The 18,894-nt window shown below is 45.1% G+C and overlaps 1 protein-coding gene across 4 annotated transcripts in view; it reads left to right on the top strand.

Annotated features, from left to right (window-relative positions):
• Window positions 1-3,521: 3,521 nt before the first annotated feature.
• LOC125715563 (nuclear factor 7, brain-like) overlaps window positions 3,522-18,894 on the top strand; it is a 33,142-nt gene continuing 17,769 nt past the window's right edge. The window contains exons 1-7 of one of the 4 annotated variants that reach the window (XM_048987277.1): window positions 3,522-3,971; window positions 6,800-6,895; window positions 6,976-7,206; window positions 7,517-7,539; window positions 7,793-7,911; window positions 8,587-8,768; window positions 17,785-18,132. In XM_048987277.1, coding sequence (XP_048843234.1) covers window positions 3,546-3,971; window positions 6,800-6,895; window positions 6,976-7,206; window positions 7,517-7,539; window positions 7,793-7,911; window positions 8,587-8,768; window positions 17,785-18,132 — 1,425 coding nt within the window. In that variant the 5' untranslated portion in view covers window positions 3,522-3,545. Of the gene's footprint in view, window positions 3,972-6,799; window positions 6,896-6,975; window positions 7,207-7,516; window positions 7,540-7,792; window positions 7,912-8,586; window positions 8,769-11,431; window positions 11,883-15,813; window positions 15,910-15,988; window positions 16,220-16,458; window positions 16,482-16,724; window positions 16,844-17,602; window positions 18,133-18,894 lie in introns of those variants that run through there. The other 3 variants (XM_048987276.1, XR_007384100.1, XM_048987275.1) reach the window with 3 other exon arrangements.

Below are 18,894 nucleotides of genomic sequence, written 5' to 3'. Positions count from 1 at the left end.
AAAGGGTGGTTCCCCTTGGCTTCTTTATTTATAATCAGTGGGGGGCGCAAGAGAGGGAAGTGAGAATCTTATCTGAGTAGGCAGCTGTTGACCACATACTTAGGGTACAATAGCTAAGAGTATGTGGCTAGAAGATAAGAAATAATGTATATATGTATTTACACTCATTGCTGATCATACAGAAATGATGACAAGATGATGAATAACTGTTTCTTCAACCTAACACAGGTCAGTTAAATACACTAAAACTGGCCACCTTTTGAGTTTAGCATTTATGGCACACAGGTATTGACTCATCTTGGATGATAATTCTCATAATTTCTCCCTTGTGACAATAAGTCAAAGTGTAAAAAAGTACTGAAATATTTATTTACCTGCATTATGTGAAAACGGCGCCTCTAGTGGCAGGTATGAAGCTGTTCTAGTAGGGTTACATTCCAGAAAAACCTGGAAATACTGTTGTCCAGCATGTCTGGAAGGAGATGGTGGTGATCGCCCTCCTGGCTGAGGGATGCCTGTCAATCCAGGCTCTCTGTCTGCCTCTCTGTCTGCACAGGCAGCACAGGATTGTGGGAGGGAACACGAGAGAAGACTGGGCAGCACAGCCCAGGACCATTCGATCAGAATAATAATAATAATAATAATAATAATAATAATCCATCCATCCATCCATTTTCCAAACCGCTTATCCTACTGGCTCGTGGGGGGTCCGGAGCCTATCCCAGAATCAATGGGCACTAGGCAGGGAACAACCCAGGATGGGGGGTCAGCCCATCACAGGGCACACTCACACACCATTCATTCACACATACACACCTACAGGCAATTTAGCAACTACAATTAGCCTCAGCATGTTTTTGGACTGTGGGGGAAAACCGGAGTACCCGGAGGAAACCCCACGACGACATGGGGAGAACATGCAAACTCCACACACATGTGACCCAGGTGGAGACTCGAGCTCTGGGTCCTGCAGTGAGCGCTGGGCTCTGCAAAGACAGCAACAGGCAGGAGTCAGTGATGCCGTGGGGTCTGAAGTGAGTCTGCAGAGTCAGTGACTCCACTAAGTCCAGAAGACTTGAAGACTGGGATAATTAAAGCCTCCCGCCTGCACTGGAGATATTATATTACTGTTCTTGTTTGTTCTTTAAGAGAACTGGGATCAGCTTCAGATCATTGCAGTATTTCAATACTGTATCTTAAAGTAGCAATTGAAAATATATTTTAAAATGTTATTACATACTTCTCTTTGGTGTCTGAAAAACGGGAAAATAACATGTAAGCGTTATTCAAAATATGACAATATGGAAAACTTTTAGACATTTGTGCGAATCTCTGGGATTTCTGTGGGTTTCTTCTCTGAGGGTGTTTGTTTATGCAGGTTGTGTGTTCAGCACGGACTGGCTGTGGTTGTATGTACTGATCCATAAAGAACAAAAGTCCAGTGACCCACATCCTCCTTACAAAGGAATCGAAGCATTAGGCACATCTGGGTCTGTTCCTCGGAAACTTGCAGTCAGGACGGGTGATGGGACGGTCCTTACGGATGACACCGCAGTTGTGACCCACTGGGCTGGCTACTCTGAGCAGCTGTTTAAAGCTGACCCTCCAGCTAGGATGCTGGACTCTCTGGGTCCACGGTTCTTGAAGCTGATCCTCCAATCAGTTGTGAACCACCCGGTCTCATTGAAATTGCACTAGTGGTGAATCAGCTGGGGGTAGGGAAGGCTGCAGGGACCTGTGGTATCCGAGGTGAACTTCTCCAGGCTGGTGGTAAGGCTGTCCTCCTGGCTTTGTATATAGCAGCACTATAACCCAAAAAGAGCATGTGGGCGTAGGTGTTAAGGCTGTGCAGGTGTTAAGGCTGTGCAGGTGTTCAGGGGCCAAGTGAAGAGCGAGAGCCACAGCATCAGCCACCGGCCTGTTTGCCCGACAGGTCAGCTGGAGGGAATCGGCTGCCGCAGGTATAACAGAGTCCATCAATCTCAGCTGCAGTTTCTCAAGGCACTTCACGGCCAGTGAGGTGAGCCCCACTGGATGGAAGTCAATCATAGTATCACCGGCTGTTCATCAGCAGCACCGGCTTTCAGAGCTCGAGGTGACACTGCTACTTTGGGGGGGGGGGGGGGGGGGGGTTAACCTGCTGCAGAACATTCTCCACTGGGCCACATGCTGGTACTGATAGAGCAGACGGGGTGTCCTGCTGGTCATTATCAGTATGAGCATAAACAGCACTGAGTCTGTCTGGGGGGCTGGTGTCTGCAGTGGTGACGCTGTACTTGTCACCCTTACAGTTAGTGGCAGTTTGCATGCCCTCACACGTGCCGCAGGTGTCTCCGGCATAGCAGTGCTCCAGTCTTTGTGTGTGAATTGTGTTCGCCGCTCTGATCGATTTCAGCAGAGCATAACAGGCCACTTTATACTGCTGGTTGTTGCCTGATCGGAAGGCGATGTCACTTTCCCTGATCTCTTGGACATCTTGGTTAAACCAAGGTTACTGATTAGGAAAAGCTTGGATAGTCACATGGGCAGAGACATGGACGTACAGCAGCTAACGTACCAGCTAACGGTCTCAGTATGTTCATGGGTGCTGTCTATGGCTTCCCTAACCCTAACCCTGCGTATCAGTTATCTCACAGCAGCGCTGCAGTTCAGCCAGTGGCCAGTGTCGTATCTGATCGCTTTGGTCTAGTCCTCGCAATAACTGGCTCAACTGTAACCTTCCTGGTACGTGAGGGCAGTAGCAAGATGGCAGTGGGGTCAGATTTTCCAAAGTTAGGCCTCATGCCGGTGCTGTACGCCTTTGATATTGCTGTGATATTTGTCCAGTGTATGATTTACTCTGGTAGGAGACCCAGAGGAGACCCAGCTGACGCAGGGAGAACATGCAGATTCCACACATAGAGCAGAGGGGAAATTCGAAATCCCAGCCCACTGGGTGACTGTGGATAACATCCATACCCAAAGACAAAGAAAGACTGAGGATCAGGAGAAACGTGCCGGCATTGAGCGCGAGGGCCGATCCACACGGTAACTGCTGCACGTCGGCTATGAGGCCTGCAGCTGAGCTGCCATGTGACTCAGCCATGATGTCAGGCAGATCAGGACCAGAAAAGATCTAATCTGCTCACTGCTAACGCATCTCCCTGCTTTGTCAGTCTGTCATCTTTATGAACCTGAGGCATGATCAGATGGTCCTGTGCTGTACTGCCCAGTCTCCTCTCGCGTCTCCCCCCACAGTCCTGAGCTGTGCTACCCAGTCTCCTCTTGCATAAATATATAATTTATCACTTGATTACATTTTGGATTATTTGGCTTTGCAGAATTATCACCAAAATGTGTGAATTCCTTTATGCTTTAAATGTTAAACTCAAAAGTGACCAATTTTTGTGTCTTTAACTGACCTGTCAAACTGAACATACTGAGATTTCACTCACATACTTCAGTTTAATAATCACAAAGGTGTGTCTTAAGTGTAAAGTGAATGCGAAACTAAACCCCCCCCCCAGACTGTCTGTCTTCAGACGTGCCGTAGTAGAGACTGTAACATGGCTGCTGCAGCTTCGTTCCTTGAGGAGGAGCTCTGCTGTGCTGTTTGCTCAGACATCTTCAAGGATCCTGTCGTCCTGAAGTGCAGCCACAGCTTCTGTAGAGTCTGTCTGCAGAGGTGCTGGGAAGGGAAGAGCATTCGGGAGTGTCCATTATGCAGGAGGAAGTCCTCCGGGGACGATCCCCCTGTCAACATTGTCTTAAAGAACATTGTGGAGTCATATTTACAGCAAAGGAGCGTTAGAAATGTGGCAGAGAAGAGTGGAGTTCCAGAGAAGAGTGAATCTCGCTGCAGCCTCCATGGAGAGAAGCTTCTATTCTTCTGTAAGAAAGATCTGGAGCCCATCTGCGTGGTCTGTCAGACTGCAAAGAAACACAAAAACCACCAGCTCTGTCCACTGGAAGAAGCTGTACTAGATAAGAAGGTATTCTCTCCTGTGTTATTCAGTTTTTCTAAAGGATGTTAGAGCAGCAGGACGATGTTACGATGGAATTTAATGTGCTGAATAGTATTTTGGGTCTGTGGTCATTTTTATTGAGTAGGTCTGCCTGATATTGTGCCATGACTGTCTTAATAGATCTTTGTTTAAAGATCTACCCATCTCTAATTAATCTATAATTAATTAACACAGTTTACATACATATTAAATAAAAGAAATAAAATAACATGAAAACCTGTATACAAGAAGTTAAAAAAAATTCTTTAAAAGTTTAATCACAATTAAAATTAAGGAAATGTAAAATAATAAGAAACAGAAAAAAGAAGGAAGAGTTTAATTTAAATAAATTAAACAGTTATTAAAATGTAATTAAAAGTTATTTAATGGTGCACTTGAGAACCTGAAACTGAACTGAAAGCAAGATAGAAAAGGTGGGTCTTTAATTTAGATTTAAACTCATCAGTAGAAGAGCAGGACTTGTTAGGACGGGAGATTATTCCAAAGCCTGGGGGCAGCTGCAGAGAAAGCCTTGTCACTTTGGTTTGGAGGCGAGTGAGGAGCTGAGAGGAGCTGAGAGGAGCTGAGAGGAGCTGAGAGGAGCTGCTGTGAGGATGAGCTAAGCGACCTGGGAGCTGAATACTGAAGCAGCAGATCAGAAATGTATCTCGGAGCTAATCCATGATACATCCCAAAAACACAGCAAGGTTTTTTGGGTTAATATGCGGATTTCCGGACAGGGGACCAAGCACACTGAGATAGTTTGGGGTCCAAGTTCAGTTTTGTTTGCATTTAGTTTCTCGCCATTGAGCATTTAATATCATCTAACAAATGAACAGGGTCTTCAGAGGGCTGGGGCCATCAGCTGTAACTGGCAGGTAAAACTCTGTGTGTCGTCTGCATGTCAACGATGCATAAGATTGTATTTTTCTAAGACATAGCCAAGTGGGAGCATTATAGAGAGAGCAAAAGGAGGCGCTGAGATTGAACCTTGGGGAACGTCACATTTAATGGGGGGGATGAGAAGCAGTTACCTGTTCTGACTGAGGAGCTACTTTCTCTCGGGTAGCAGGTAAACCATTTTAACACTGGGCCCTGCAAAGTAACTTCCGCCTCTTCCAAAGAATGTCAAGGTCGATTGTGTCAAAAAAGCTGGACTGAGATCAAGCAGGACTAAGACTGCAGAAGAACCAGAATGGATAGTGAGAGGAATGTCGCTCTGTACCCTCAGCTGAGACTCCGTGCTGTGCAGAGCCCTGAAGCCAGACTGCAACTCGTCAAAGATGTCAAACTTGTTCAAGTAGGAGGAAACTTGGGGGGAAGGGCATAGCTTTGGGTTGAGCAGGGGGGGTCCACCCATTTAAGGGGGTCCAGGAGGTTGTATTGGCTGGTTTTGATTATTGAGGGGGGTAAACCCCCCCCGATAATTTACACCCATGCCTGTTTATAATATCTTGGAGATAAATGTTAGCTTGGCAGTGGGCCTGTAGTGTTTATGCTCATTGGCTTCTAGGCTGGGTTTCTTTAATGCACACAAGATTGTACATTTAAAATGGGAAGGGACGACTCCGCTAGTTTATGAGCTATTAATTATACCAAAACAAGGGGGCAGACTGTAATAAAAACTTCCTTAAAAAGACATGATGGTATTGTGTCTAAATGGTGCAAGTGACAATCCTGAAAGACATTTGAGAGACCACCTCAGAGAGCTGGACAGACGACACCGGCTGAAATTTCTGTAGGCAGCTGATTGGACAATGTGTCTCGGAGGGACCTGTGTCTGAGGCTGGTAGATCCAATGTTGTTAACTTCACACATCCGACCTTGGGGATATTGACTTCAGGGAGGCAGATGAGGGGCACGGGGAAGGTGGGGGGTACTGGCCAGTGCTTGGTTGGTATTAATGAAATAGCCTACTGGGGTGAGGGCAGGTGGGCAGGCAAAACTGGCTCTCTGACCATGGCTAGAGAGCCATGCAAGCTAATTGTACCACCGCTGAGTAGCAGTAAGAGAGATGTCTGGGACATTGTGCATCATTTGCGGGTGTCAGGGGGCTAACTTCATGCAAACTAAGAAGCCTACTGAAATGAGAGTACCCACAATGCAGTGCGGGAATAGGACCTGAAATTTAAAAAAAAAATTGTCAGTCATTTTCAAAACGTCAGCAACTCTGCTGCCGTAGAGGGTCATTTGTTCCTACATGAATGACAGCCTACGGCATATTTAGTTACCAGGGCTGGGAATTCGAACATTGCGTCATTTACTTTTGCCCCGGGAAAACAAACAGTTATTCTCTACTTTGATTCCACTTCCCTGATTACGGAGTCGCTGATTTACATGTTGTTGGAAGTCTACCGGAAGTTCGAACGTGACGGTGCTACAGTCCGGCCAGTAGCCCGAGAGCTACACGGCGTAGGTGGCCATGGGGGTGTGCAGGTACCTGCTTACTCCCTCGAGCAGCCTGTAGATGATGATTGTATGTCAATTCTTGCCAAAAAGCTGCCTTCTGTACTGTTCAAAGAAACTTAAGACCAGTAAAATAACAGGAAGTAAGCAGGTGTTCCCTGCCCAGTGCCCTGTACTTCCTGGGTGTTCCCTGCCCGGTGCCCTGTACTTCCTGGGTGTTCCCTGCCCGGTGCCCTGTATTTCCTAGGGTCAGTTCCAGGTTCACCAAAACCCCATAATGCTAAACAGTTATAGAAGCTGGATGGATTGAGTTTTGTTTGTCTTTCTAACAATAATATAAAAGCTGTGCATTGCATGTCAGTATTACGTTGACTGTATCTCTTATTTTTCGTCTGTATATTTAATCTGAGGCGGAGCTCAGAAGATCACTGATTACTTTAAAGGAAAAGCTGGAGAAGTTTACAAAAGTTAAACAAGAGTTTGAGGAAACAGCCAAACACATCAAGGTAAAAAATATTTATTCTTAGAAAGTAAAACCTCACTGTACAGATTAACTTCAGACTTACACAGCATTTCTCACTGTCAGAGTCAGTCTCAAAACACAGAGAGGAAGATAAAGGAGGAATTTGAAGAACTCCATCAGTTCCTGAGTGAGGAAGAGGAGGCCAGACTGGCTATACTGAGAGTGGAAGGGATGGAGAAGAGCAAGAGGATGAAGGAGAAGATAGAGAACATCTCCAAACATGTCTATACCCTGACAGAGAAGATCAGAGACGTTGAGAAGGCCATGGGTGCTGAGGTTTCCTCCTTCTTAAAGGTAGGAGCTTGATTTTCCTCCATTTATCTATGTGTTTACTGGCTGGGAAAAGCCGTCCAGTTTTGTATCCGAAGCAGATACATGAAGTTATAACATCTCAGTGACACCAAGAACTTTTGGCCAAGAATTTTGTTCTTTATGGATCAGTACATACAACCACAGCCAGTCTGTGCTGAACACACAACCTGTATAAACAGACACCCTCAGAGAAGAAACCCAGAGGAATCCCAGAGACTTGCAGAAATGTCTAAAAGTTTTCTATATTGTCATATTTTGTATAATGTTTACATGTTCTTTTCCCATTTTTCAGACTATCAAAGACACCAAAGAAAAGTATGTAATAATTTTTTATATATATCTTTAATTGATACTTTAAGATACAGTATTCAAATACTGCAATGACCTGGAGCTGATCCCAATTCTCTTAAAGAACAAACAAGAACAGTAATATAATATCTCCAGTGCAGGTGGGAGGCTTTAATTATCAAAGTCAGCAAGTCTTCTGGACTGAGTGGAGTCACTGACTCTGCAGACTCACTTCAGACCCCACAGCATCACTGACTCCTGCCTGTCGCTGTCTTTGCAGAGCCCAGTGCTCACTGCAGGATCCAGAGCTGGAGTCAGGGGCACTGATAGATGTGGCCAAACACCTGGGCTCTCTGAAGTTCAGAGTCTGGGAGAAGATGATGGAGACAGTACAGTACAGTGAGTACTGGGGGAAATGGCTGCATAGAGTAGTATCTGAGTGGGTTATATTGTTATTCACTGGGAGCTCAGCCTAGCAGCACTGGTACAGTGAGTACTGGGGGAAATGGCTGTATAAAGCAGAGAGCAGTATCTGAATGGGTTATACTGTCACTCACAGGGAGCTCAATCTACCAGCACTGGTACAGTGATTACTGGGGGAAATGGCTGTATAAAGCAGAGAGCAATATCTGAGTGGGTTATACTGTCACTCACTGGGAGCTCAGCCGAGCAGCACTGGTACAGTGAGTATTGGGGGAAATGGCTGTATAAAGCAGAGACCAGTGCTCACTGCAGAACTCCTCACTGGTCACTTTGGATGAAAGTGTCTGCAAAACAAATAAATGTAAATGTACTTTACGGGAGAGTGGAGAGACGGGGTGCATAAATAAAACCTATGTTTAGTCTTTATTTGAGATTATTTAATTGTTAATTGGTGGTTAATGTGTTGGTATTATTCCTTATATATTGACCAAAATACACAGTTTTCTGTTATAAAGGGTCTTAAATTATTATTTCTAGTTTTTTATATAATCACTTTATTGAAAATACTACATCACTGTAAGACTTATAATGCTGATGGTTTTTACTGTATTGAGACAGATTATTAACTGCAGCTTCCTCTCCATCCCACAGCTCCTGTGACTCTGGACCCAAACACTGCAGCCCCCTGGCTCTCAGTCTCAGATGATCTGACCAGTGTGAGAGACACTGGAGTTAAACAGCAGCTTCCTGACAACCCAGAGAGATTCTCCCCCTGTGTGGGTGTGCTGGGATCTGAGGGGTTTAACTCAGGAAAACACAGCTGGGAGGTGGAGGTGGGGGACACACCTGAGTGGGATGTAGGAGTAGCAGCAGAGTCTGTTAACAGGAAGGGGGGAATTGCATACAAGCCAGAGAATGGATTCTGGGTTGTGGTTCTGAAGAAAGGTGACGTATATACAGCATGCGATTCACCTCCAGCGCTCCTCAGTCTTAAGAAGAAACCGCAGAGGATCAAAGTGCAGCTAGACTATGACAAGGGGCAGGTGTCCTTCTTCAACCCCACTGACATGTCACTCATCTACACCTTTAAAGGCACATTCACTGGGAGACTGTTTCCATTTTTCTCACCAGTTGGAAATAATGATGGAAGTAACACTGGAGCCTTGAAGATCAGCCCAGTGAAAGTGTCTGTTGCCTTGTTTCCACTATGCCAGTGCAGGGCTGGTTCTCGCTTGCTGCCTTTTCAGAACCTGCCTGCAATTCCACGGATTTCAAAAAATATCAATATGGAACTGTTACGCAGGTGGAAGTGAGAGTAAAGTTTCATATATATCAATTTTCTAGATTTATTCTGATGTATTTCGGTATATAAGGTTTTTTAAGCTGCCAAACTGAAAAAGGCTTTCAGAGTTTTCCTCTGTCGCTTTGCCTGTATCCACTTTGGTCTCCTTAAAGGCTGCATTTCTCCCTCGTCTGTGCCAGTGACATTATCCCAGTGAAGGTGTCTGTGCCAGTGAGGTTATTCTTTCTTCTCTCTTGCTCTATTACCGCTGTCCTTCTAAGGATCGTGGAATAACACACGCTGCTAAAAGCAGAACTTTGCTGTCCAGCTCATGATCTCTTCGCTACTCAAGCGCCACAAAATTAAATTTTACGACCCACAACGTGTTTATAATTCATTATTAAATCTGGTCAGCAAATCAATCTTTCATTTTCCACCTAATAAAAAGCGATGTAATTCCGCTAATAAACTGGCAAGTGGTTTCACTGTCGGAACTAGTTCTGGTTCGAGAAAAAAATCGAGCCCCAGCACAGTGTTGGTGGAAATGAGGCATCTGACAGTGATATCAAACCAGTAAAGGTGTCTGTGACAGTGACATTATCCCAGTGAAGGCGTCTGTGACAGTGACATCATCCCAGTAAAAGTGTCTGTGACAGTGACATCATCCCTGTAAAGGTTTCTGTGACAGTGACATCATCCCTGTAAAGGTGTCTGTGACAGTGACATCATCCCAGTGAAGGTGTCTGTGACAGTGACATCATCCCTGTAAAGGTTTCTGTGACAGTGACATCATCCCAGTAAAAGTGTCTGTGACAGTGACATCATCCCTGTAAAGGTGTCTGTGACAGTGACATCATCCCAGTGAAGGTGTCTGTGACAGTGACATCATCCCTGTAAAGGTGTCTGTGACAGTGACATCATCCCAGTGAAGGTGTCTGTGACAGTGACATCATCCCTGTAAAGGTGTCTGTGATAGTGACATCATCCCAATGAGGCTGTCTGCACCAGTCCCTGTGTACTAGTGAAAGGGGTCACATTAATAATCAGTTGTAAAGACATTTTTACTTTGAGTTTCATGATAATTATTGACCTACGGCAGTCTTTCTCAATCTGAGGGTGATTGATGATTTTCTGTATATGATTTAATAATTTGTGATGTGGGGGCTGAATTAGGACAGAGCTGCTCTAAAGGACACAGTGAACCCATCTATCTGCAGCCTTGTGTACCTCAGAGAGTTAAGATGCTTTCTTCACGGCCAGAAGTTTGCTGGGTCGAATCCCGGGGTCAGTAGAGTGATGTCACCGCCTCCCCCTGATTGGGGCCCTTAACCCTGATTCCTCCGGGGTCTGTCTGACCCCGCTCTGTGAAATGTATGATCTGGGTAAAAGCATCTGCTTAGTAAATAAATGTAAATCTCTGCAAAGAAGCCTGAACGTCCCTCATGTCCCAGTGAAGGCGTCACCTGTTAAAATACAGATTTAGGTGTCATGTTATCTACTGATGTAAGGTGAGGTTTAAAAGCCTGTTACACTAATCCCTGATGAATAAACCTTTATCAGCATATTACTGCCTGTGATGCATTTGTACCAGGGGTGGGGAACCTGTTCCATAGAGGGCCAGTGTGTGTGCAAGTTTATGGGATGTCCTTTCAATCAGCCAATGATAGTGGGTCCCCAGGACAGGAGCTGAGAACCGCTGTGTTATTATTGGCTGACTGAGAGGTCATCTCCATGGATCCGGCTTCCCACCCCTGATTTACACAGTAATGTCATTTTACCAAAGACACGCACCAGTTAATGAAACCTTAATGAAATATAGAAATATAATATAAATAAAAATTATATGAAATATCATATGACCTATAAACCACACCCCCATAATGTGCCCAATCATAGACCAGTGCATTGTGTCCGGGACCTGAGGCCTCATCACCCCAGTGACCATTTGGCCACCCCCTGAAAAGTTCCTGAGAGTGAACCATTCTTTCGCTAATGTTTGTAGAAGCAGTCTGCATGCCTAGGGGCTTGATTTTATACACCTACGGATATGGAAGTGATTGGAGCACCTGAATTCAATGATTTATAGGGGTGTCCCAATACTTTTGCCAATGTAGTGTACCTCAGTTTAACAATCCCAATGGTGTGTCTTAACCGTAAAGTGAATGTGAAACTAAAAAAAAAACACACACCCCCTCCTCAGACTATCCGCCTTCAGACGCACCATAACAGAGTCTGTAGCATGGCTGCTGCAGCTTCGTTCCTTGAGGAGGAGCTCTGCTGTGCTGTTTGCTCAGACATCTTCAAGGATCCTGTTGTCCTGAAGTGCAGCCACAGCTTCTGTAGAGTCTGTCTACAGAGGTGCTGGGAAGGGAAGAGCATTCGGGAGTGTCCATTATGCAGGAGGAAGTCCTCCATGACAGATCCTCCTGTTAGTGTGGTCTTAAAAAATGTCGTGGAGTCATATTTAAAGAACAGGATAGAATGTGAAGTGGCAGAGAAGAATGAAGCTCCAGAGAAGAGTGAATCTCACTGCAGTCTCCATGGAGAGAAGCTTCTACTCTTCTGTGTAGAAGACCAGGAGCCCATCTGTGTGGTCTGTCAGACTGCAAGGAAACACAAGGACCACCAGCTCTGTCCACTGGAAGAAGCTGTAGAGGATAAGAAGGTATTCTCTCCTGTATTATGAAGTTTTTCCAGAGGGATGTTAGAGCAACAGGAGGATTTAAGATGGAATCAATTATGCTGAAGAGTGTTTTGGGTCTGTGGGCATTTATATCAATTAGTTCTGCCTGATATTGTGCCTTAGCTGTATTATCAGAGCTGTGGTAGAGCTTTAAACAATCTGTAAAAGTTTCATGTGAGACCTGTAGTTTGTCTCTCTTTTTTCCATTTACACTCTGCCCATCTGCAGCTTTGTGTAAGAGCCTGGGTGTGATCTTTCAGCCGAGGGGGGGCAACATTCTTATCCTTGGGTCATTTTAGTTTTAAATGAGCTATATAATCCAGTGTGAAAGCAGGATGAATTGAAAAGAGAGACTAATTTCTAAGTATCAGCGCATGAAAGAACGGGAGATATGAGCATGAATGTACAGTGGTACCTCAGTACTCGAACTTATTAGAACTCAAATTTTTTAAAAGTCGAACCAACCAGTTCGAAAAAAATGACTTAGAACTCGATCTGAATCTCAGAAGTCGAACCGGGAACGCAGATCTAAGATGACTTGTGCGCACGAGGAAATGAGTCACGCGGCATGTCTCTCAGCTGGTAACGCTTCAGTCTCAGCCTCGCATTCGCTGCGATAGCATCGTTTGTTGGTCATAGTGCTTTTTTATTGGATATATCAGGTAATACACTGTACTTTATATAATTTTGGGAGCCATTGCTCATTGTTTGGATACATTCATTTTCTTACTTTACAAATTTGTCATGCCCATCAGGTACGATCCTCCTGTGTGCCACGCCCCCCTCGTTAACCTCGAGGGATATCCGGACGTCATCAGCTGTTTCTCGTTATTTCCATTTAGTCATGTATATTTAAGTCCGCGTTCAAGTATGTTTCCCTAGTCTTGTCATTGAAGTCTACTCCGTGTTGTGCCTTGTTTGCCAGCCGTAAACCCTGTGTTCTTGGATTTCCGTCTGCGTGACCGATTCCGCGATCCCTGCTCGCTCGTCCTGCGCGCGGTGTGACAAAATTACATTTTGATGAATGTGCTTAGTTCTGTTTAGTGTATGCTCTTCTTGTTTTATCCTGTTCATTTTGTGCTTAAATGCTCAAAGAAACATATTTAGGTGTAATTTTTGGGGCCCGGGAACCAATGAATTGGTTTTACATGAATTCGTATGGGGAAAATTCGATCAGAACTCGAACTTTTTAGTATTCGAACCTGAGTTCTGAGTGGATTAAGTTCGAGTTCTGAGGTACCACTGCATTGGTAAAATGACTTGACATATCGGGTGGGAGTGGGAGGGGCACAAGGCAGTGTGTCGATTCAAACACAAAAATGAAATGGTCAGAGACACCAGAATCAAAAACTGGGAGTTTAGGGATTTAGAGAGAGAGAGAGAAACCAGATGATAATGCAAGATAAAGTGCATGACCTTTATTGAAAAGCCTGTGTGAGCCTAACCTACTAGGATCATCCCATTATTTTTTTTTTAATGTGCTGCGTTCCCACAGCACAGGTTAAAATTGTCAATAAAACAAAAATTCATCACTTCAGCTTGAATCAGCAGCAGTTCATGTAAACTAAGAAGCCTACTGAAATGAAAGTACCTGCAATGCAGTGCAGGAACAGAACCTGAAATAAAACATTTTTCGGCCATTTTCAAAAAGTCAACAAGTGAAAATCGTGTTGTAAGATTTCTGATTGCTGCCATAGAGTGTCATTTGTTCCTACATGGATGACAACCTTTGTGTCAAAAGCATATTTAGTTGGCAGGGCTGGAAATTCTGACATTGCGTCATTTACTTTGGCCCCAGGAAAACAGAGAGTTATGCTCTGCTTTGATTTCACTTCCCTAATTACAGAGTCGCTGATTTACAGCGTTGTTAGAAATCTAGCGGAAGATTGACCATGGTGGTGCCCCAGCCAGTAGCCCGAGAGCTACACGGTGCAGATAACCGTGGGGGTGTTACAGTCCGGCCAGTAGCCCGAGAGCTACACGGTGCAGATAACCGTGGGGGTGTTACAGTCCGGCCAGTAGCCCGAGAGCTACACGGTGCAGATAACCGTGGGGGTGTTACAGTCCGGCCAGTAGCCCGAGAGCTACACGGTGCAGATAACCATGGGGGTGTTACAGTCCGGCCAATAGCCCGAGAGCTACACGGTGCAGATAACCATGGGGGTGTTACAGTCCGGCCAGTAGCCCGAGAGCTACACGGTGCAGATAACCATGGGGGTGTTACAGTCCGGCCAGTAGCCCGAGAGCTACACGGTGCAGATAACCATGGGGGTGTTACAGTCCGGCCAATAGCCCGAGAGCTACACGGTGCAGATAACCATGGGGGTGTTACAGTCCGGCCAGTAGCCCGAGAGCTAGGAAAACTAGGAAACAGATTCTAACACTAGGGGAATAGCAGACAGGTAAAACACAACCACAAACACAAAGCAATAAACCAAAATGAAATATAAATCACAAAATCAAGGGAACTAGGAAAAAACTGATACAAATGAAACACTTGGGGAAAAAAATCTACAAAATACAAAAATAGAGGAAGCAGGATTTTAACACAAGACTACAGGGTTTGGTATCGGCATGCTCAGGGAGCTGTGTAAACACAAAGACTTTAAGAACCGGGAGGACAGGATGATCAGTGACACCTGCTGGCCAAATGGGGAGAACACTACCTGGGTGTCCCCTGCCCGGTGCCCTGTACTTCCTGGGTGTCCCCTGCCCGGTGCCCTGTACTTCCTGGGTGTCCCCTGCTCGGTGCCCTGTACTTCCTTGGTGTCCCCTGCCCAGTGCCCTGTACTTCCTGGGTGTCCCCTGCCTGGTGCCCTGTACTTCCTGTGTGTCCCCTGCCTGGTGCCCTGTACTTTCTGGGTGTCCCCTGTCTGGTGCCCTGTACTTCCTGGGCACCCCCTGCCCAGTGCCCTGTACTTCCTCGGTGTCCCCTGCCCGGTGCCCTGTACTTTCTGGGTGTCCCCTGTCTGGTGCCCTTCCTAGGCTCAGTTCCAGGTTCACCAAGATCCCATGATGGGTAAACGATTATGGAAGCTGGATGGCTGGAATTTAGTTTTTGTTCATAACAATTATATAAAAGAAGCAAGCTGTGAATCGCAATCATGTTCCGGGCCGTAAGTTTCAAGGGAATGGCTACAGGTTCTCCGGACCTTCCGCCCTTGTCGCCATTCGCCCACTGCATCTTCAGCTCCGCCCATAGGCCTTGTCAGCAGCTTGTCCGCCATGCGACCCTTGCTCCGCCTCCGCGTCCAGGCCCCGCTCACGACTCGTCCAATGCGCCGCTTGTCACTTACAGTTCCTGCAAAGAAAAGACAACGGCTGGTAACTTCAAGAGCTTTTGCTCATTTGCTCGGATTATTGTTTGAATTGCTGTGATTTGATCACTTGTCTATGACTATTTTTTTTGGCTTCGGATTCTGATTTTCGCTTCAGCCTTTTTTGCTACTTCCGCCCTGGTTTGTTTTCTGGTTCGACCTTCCGCCTGTCTTTTTCACTACCATTTTGCTTTCTCCCTTTGGTACTGTTGCCCAGATTTTGTGTTTCCTGTGTGTTCACACCTTGGTGTGTAAGGAGTGACTGCCATTTTTGCTTTTTGCAAAATGTGGTGATTTTTTGTTGTTTGGTTGGGGAGCTAGGAGTTAGTACTGTTGTTTTGTTTGTAATTTGTTTATCTCACGTAGGATTATATTAGATCGGGTTTTGTTTGGTAGCGGTGTTTTGTTTGTTGTTCTGGCCCATGTCATTCCCGAAGTCTGTTGCACCTATTGTTGTGGAGTTTCCTCCCCCCCTGGTTGTCTTGTTTTCTCCTTTCCCTATTCCATTTCCTTTCTGCTACGCTCCGACCCTTGACTGGATCGTAACACATATGTTAACTGTATCTCTCATTATACGTCTGTATATTTAATCTCAGGAGGACCTTAGAGCTTCACTGATTCCATTAAAGGAAAAGTTGGAGAAGTTTACAAAAGTAAAACAAGAGTTTGAGGAAACAGCCAAACACATCAAGGTATGGAGATTTATTCTGAGGAAGTAAAACCTCACTGTACAGATAAACTTCAGACTTATACAGCATTTCTCACTGTCAGAGTCAGTCTCAAAACACCGAGAAGAAGATAAAGGAGGAATTTGAGGAACTCCATCAGTTCCTGAGAGAGGAAGAGGAGGCCAGACTGGCTATACTGAGAGTGGAAGAGATGGAGAAGAGTGAGAGGATGAAGGAGAAGATAGAAAACATCTCCAAACAGGTCTCCACCCTGACAGAGAAGATCAGAGACATTGAGAAGGCCATGGGAGCTGAGAACATCTCCTTCCTGATGGTAGGAGTTTGATTGTCCTGCATTGTTCTGTGTGTTTGCTGGCTGAGACAAACAGTCCTGTTGTGTGTCTGAAGCAGATATATGATGATAAAACACCTTTGTCAACCTGTATAAACAGACACCCTCAGAGAAGAAACATACCACAGATTCTCACAAATGTCTGACAGTTTGCCTTGTAAACACATTGTAAATATCACATTGTGTGTATAACGCTTCCATTTTGCTTTCCTGTTTTTCAGACCATCAGCGACACCAAAGAAAAGTATGTAGTAATAATTATAAATGTTTTTTAATTATTTCCGTTTCTATTTAATATTACTCAAATGTTAAAATGATCGCAGGCCTCTTACAGAACAAACAGGAACAGTAATATAATATCTCCAGGCCAGCTGTGAGGCTTTAATCAAAGTCAGCAAGTCTTCTGGACTGAGTGGAGTCACTGACTCTGCAGACTCACTTCAGACCCCACAGCATCACTGACTCCTGCCTGTCGCTGTCTTTGCAGAGCCCAGTGCTCACTGCAGGACCCAGAGCTGGAGTCAGGGGCACTGATAGATGTGGCCAAACACCTGGGCTCTCTGAAGTTCAGAGTCTGGAAGAAGTTGCTGGGGACAGTGCAGTACAGTGAGTACTGGGAGAAATGGCTGTATAAAGCAGAGAGCAGTATCTGAGTGGGTTATACTGTCACTCACTGGGAGCTCAGCCTAGCAGCACTGGTACAGTGAGTACTGGGGGAAATGGCTGTATGAAGCAGAGAGCAGTATCTGAGTGGGTTATACTGCCACTCACTGGGAGCTCAGCCTAGCAGCACTGGTACAGTGAGTACTGGGGGAAATGGCTGTATAAAGCAGAGAGCAGTATCTGAGTGGGTTATACTGTCACTCACTGGGAGCTCAGCCTAGCAGCACCGGCTCCTTAGTTGGCTCCCTGACAGCTGTTTGCCTGTGTTCTGTGATCCTCCTCACTGGTCACTTTGCATGGAAGCATCTGCTAAATAAATAAATGTAAATGTACTTTACTGGAGAGCGGAGGCAAAGGCTGTATATAGAAAACATATTTTTATAAATATTTTTTTTCTTAATTAGAAATACTTGTTTTTGTGTTGATAATCTTCAAACATATTGACAGAAATACAATTTCAAAAGGTTTTAAAAAATTATTTCCAGTTTTCTCACTAAGATGGATCAGTTTACATTTGACAAAAGTTTTAACCTTAGCTGACATTTTAATACAAAGTGGCTCGTAACCCTAACCCATTCATTTCTCTAGTTTCCATATAATCACTATATTGATAATATTACCACACTGTTACTGTTATAATGCTGATAGTTTTTTACTGTATTGAGACAGATTATTAACTGCAGCTTCCTCTTCAACCCACAGCTCCTGTGACTCTGGACCCAAACACTGCAGCCCCCTGGCTCTCAGTGTCTGACGATCTGATCAGTGTAAGAATCACTGGAGTTTATCAGCAACTTCCTGACAACCCAGAGAGATTCTCCCCCTGTGTGTTTGTGCTGGGATCTAAGGGGTTTAACTCAGGAAAACACAGCTGGGAGGTGGAGGTGGGGGACAAACCTGAGTGGGCTGTAGGAGTAGCAGCAGAGTCTGTTAGCAGGAAGGGGGAGATTACATGCTGTCCAGAGAATGGATTCTGGGTAATTCTGAGGAATGGTGATGAGTATGAAGCATGGGAATCATCACGAACTCGCCTGAAACTGCAGAGGGAACCGCAGAGGATCAGAGTGCAGCTGGACTATGACAAGGGGCAGGTGTCCTTCTTCAACCCCACTGACATGTCACTCATCTACACCTTTAAAGGCACATTCACTGGGAGACTGTTTCCATATTTCTCCCCATATCTAAATAATGATGGAAGCAACCCTGGAGCCTTGAAGATCTGCCCAGTAAAGGTGTCTGTGACAGTGATATCATCCCAGTAAATCTCCCAGTGATAGGGGTCACGTTAATAATCAGCTATATACAGATTTATATTTTTACTTTGAGTTTCATGATAATTATTGACCTACAGCAGTATTTCCAATCTGAGGGTGATTGATGATTTTCTGTATATGATTTAATAATTTGTGATGTGGGGGCTGAATTAGGACAGAGCTGCTCTAAAGGACACAGTGAACCCATCTATCTGCAGCCCTGTGTACCTCAGAGAGTTAGGATGCTGTCTTCACGACCAGAAGTTTGCTGGGTCAAATCCCGGGGTCAGTAGAGTGATGTCACCGCCTCCCCCTGACTGGGGCCCTTAACCCTGATTCCTCCGGGGTCTGTCTGACCCCGCTCTGTGAAATGTATGATCTGTATAAAAGCATCTGCTCAGTAAATAAATGTAAATCTCTGCAAAGAAGCCTGAACGTCCCTCATGTCCCAGTAAAGGTGTCACCTGTTAAAATACAGATTTAGGTGTCATGTTATCTACTGATGTCAGGTGACATTTCAAAGCCTCTTACACTTAACCCTGATTAATAAAGCTTTATCAGCATGTTACTGTCCGTGATGCTGTGGAAGACAAGTTCCAGTAGGGCCAGGGGAATGGTGCATTGTGGGATTATTGTCAGTGTCTGTGGCCTTAGGCAAGAAGAGTGTGTAAGTGCGTCTGCCTTGTGCTGACCCTGAAATCGAGAGCAGATCCTGTCTGTCTGTGAAGGTGATCTGAAATA

This window comes from Brienomyrus brachyistius, chromosome 20 (genome assembly GCF_023856365.1).
Source record: "Brienomyrus brachyistius isolate T26 chromosome 20, BBRACH_0.4, whole genome shotgun sequence".
In the NCBI taxonomy this organism is placed as follows: domain Eukaryota; kingdom Metazoa; phylum Chordata; class Actinopteri; order Osteoglossiformes; family Mormyridae; genus Brienomyrus; species Brienomyrus brachyistius.
The sequence above is the reverse complement of the archived record's forward strand: the minus strand, read 5'-3'. Positions and strand labels throughout refer to the sequence as shown.